This window comes from Pinus tabuliformis, chromosome 1_1, assembly GCF_031772625.1.
Source record: "Pinus tabuliformis cultivar Carrire ecotype Pingquan chromosome 1_1, CPIR1, whole genome shotgun sequence".
NCBI lineage: Eukaryota > Viridiplantae > Streptophyta > Pinopsida > Pinales > Pinaceae > Pinus > Pinus tabuliformis.
Window position 1 is genome coordinate 810,438,601 of NC_142297.1, and position 2,440 is coordinate 810,441,040.

Genomic DNA, 2,440 nt, shown 5'->3' on the forward strand with positions numbered 1-2,440 from the left:
ATCAATGCGAGATCTATATTATGGGGTTTTAGAGCCATCTGCCTCTCTTCGTCTTGCATCAAGATCCTTGTCAATTCTTTGAAATTGGGGGTTTTCTCCCTGGCGTTCAAGCATGTAATAAACATCTGATAATCATCAGTCATACCATTCATGGTAATCGTGACAAGATCATTGTTTTCCATTTTCTCCCCTATATCGCCCAACTTATCTCTAAGCTCTTTGATTCGAGAGATGAATGTAGCCACTGATTCATTCTTCTCCATTCTGATGGAGAGGATCTTGCTCTTCGGGAACAAGAAGCAATTTGTATTCATTATCTCATATATATCCTGGAGAGTTACCCAAATATCATTTGCGGATTTGCACTCTCTGATGTGAGGGATGATACAGTGTTTCGCTGACACTTTTGATGACAATTTCAGCAACACTTTTGCTTTGTTCTCCCTTTTCTCCTAATCCTGAATCGTTGTCATTGTTCCACCTCCTGCTATAGTCGGCTTCATTTCATCCCCATTTGCAATCCCCCACGCACTCTGCCCCTCAAATAACCTCTGCAATTTAAATTCAACTTGAGTAAGTCGTCCCGTCGTACTTGTTGCTCTCATTCAGGTACACATATGCCATATGATTATTCATTGTGACTGGATCAATATATGGATCTACCTCTAGATCCTCCATCTCCAACAATCAATATGGTCCAAGAAAGGAATCTGCCTACCTAATCTCCTTAGTGGAGCAAGGAAGAAGTGTGTTCTTCATCTAGTGCAGCATGATGAAAACTTACCGTAGTTGTTGGGATACATTTGTTGGGACGTCAAAGATTGAGATTAATTTAAATTCAATAATGAGCTTTACTCGGAATCACTCTTTATGTGTTCCCTTGCTCGATTTCATACACGACAAAAGTATATACCACCTTGATCAGATCCATTATCTACACAATAATAATATTAATTTATAGTTTTGGATCGAGGCAAAGGAGTTAGGGCATTTTTTGATAATCCCTTTAAGCTTTGTTATAATTTCTGGGGAGATACAATGATGAAAACATATGATGTAACATTTTGGTACTTTGATTATATATAATCAAGATTTATACTTTATATAAGAGAAGATAAAAAGGTAGTAGACAGATAGACAAACACACAAAAACTTATAAAAGCGTTGTCATTAGACTCATATGACAATTAATTGCATCTCCAATAATTTTGTACTCTCTTTTTATTTTAATAAAAATAAAGCATTTTCTATATATATTAATTTTTCAAAAATTATAAATACAATTTTTAATTCCAAACATTTTTTTAAGTTGTTTTTGTTTACGTAACAATGAAAGTGTGTGACCTCAAATAGGAAACCTATGTAACAATGAAAGTGTGTGACCTCAAATAGGAAACCTATGTTATTGCCGCTGCATGAACGACAAAACTTAACCCAGCCCCTAAATAATGACAGAACTTAAACCTACTAATGAATTGTATACAATTTTTCTTAAGATAAAGCTGCATACTTAGCCTTGTAATTGTTCCAAAGCTCATCAACAGATTTACCAGTGAGATTGTTGAAGAATACCAGGTCCCATCCATCGTGCAGTTTCGAATTCATCTTCGCAACGAAACCAGAGGCAACAGTGTCACAGTACTGGAGAAAGTAAGCAGTCACTGCGTAGCCGTGGTCCCACTTGTCACCAGTGCCGGGCCTTAACCCAGTGAGATGGGGCGAACCCCGCGGTGAGGCGAATATAATCCGCTGTGCCTTCGATCAGCCCTGAGGGCGCACCGCCCATGCCGTCCCACTGCCAGACGTGGGTCACCTCGTGGTACAGAACACTGGTGATCTCATTCTTTACGTCGCCCTGGTAACTGGCAACGTACTCGGCGCTTAAGTGGATTTCACCGTCGCTCTCGTAGGCGATCCCGCTCATGCTTTCCACAAACAGAGCGATCGTCTCCACGTTCTTCCTGTCGGCGGACGATTGCTGGGCGAAGGTCTGCCAGATGAATTGGGTGGCGGCGTCCATTATTTTCTGGGCATCGTTACTCCCTATCTCGTTGTCGAATCTCGTCCCGCCGTCGCTACCCTCAGCGGAGTTGTTGACCACGAAGTCCAAAGCGTGGTGGCCTTGTACGATCATTGACAGGAGAAGTAGCGCAATACAGGTGGCTGCTGCCATATTCAGGGAAGCCATAGAAGAAGCAGGCAAATGGAATTCTGAAATAATCAAATTTTTGAGAAGGCTTGATGTTGTGAGGGTTGTTTGTTTGATCCAGCAGTAGCTTTGATATAGAGCGAGAAAAGACGAATATGCTGTGAGTGCTCGTGCAAAATAATGGAGTCCACATAAGCGTGGGATAATGGGCACTCATATCGCCAGTGGGTTTTTAGTCAAAGGAATTATCCACACAGTGGCCTTGTACTTTCTAAGAACCAATGGGGTGTG

At 41.1% G+C, this 2,440-nt stretch overlaps 1 protein-coding gene across 1 annotated transcript; it reads right to left on the bottom strand.

Annotated features, from left to right (window-relative positions):
- Nucleotides 1–1,244: 1,244 nt before the first annotated feature.
- On the bottom strand, nt 1,245–2,235 carry LOC149216509 (uncharacterized). Its single transcript, XM_089391217.1, has 2 exons — nt 1,384–2,235; nt 1,245–1,344 (listed from the first exon to the last, which is right to left on the bottom strand). Exon 1 carries the CDS (start codon nt 2,186–2,188, stop codon nt 1,685–1,687), a length of 504 nt encoding a protein of 167 aa, XP_089247343.1. The 5' UTR covers nt 2,189–2,235; the 3' UTR covers nt 1,245–1,344; nt 1,384–1,684.
- Between the last annotated feature and the right edge of the window lie 205 nt (nt 2,236–2,440).

Bases quoted from the DNA above. Each gene is read 5' to 3' on its own strand.
- LOC149216509 (XM_089391217.1), bottom strand. From the start codon at position 2,188: ATGGCTTCCCTGAATATGGCAGCAGCCACCTGTATTGCGCTACTTCTC.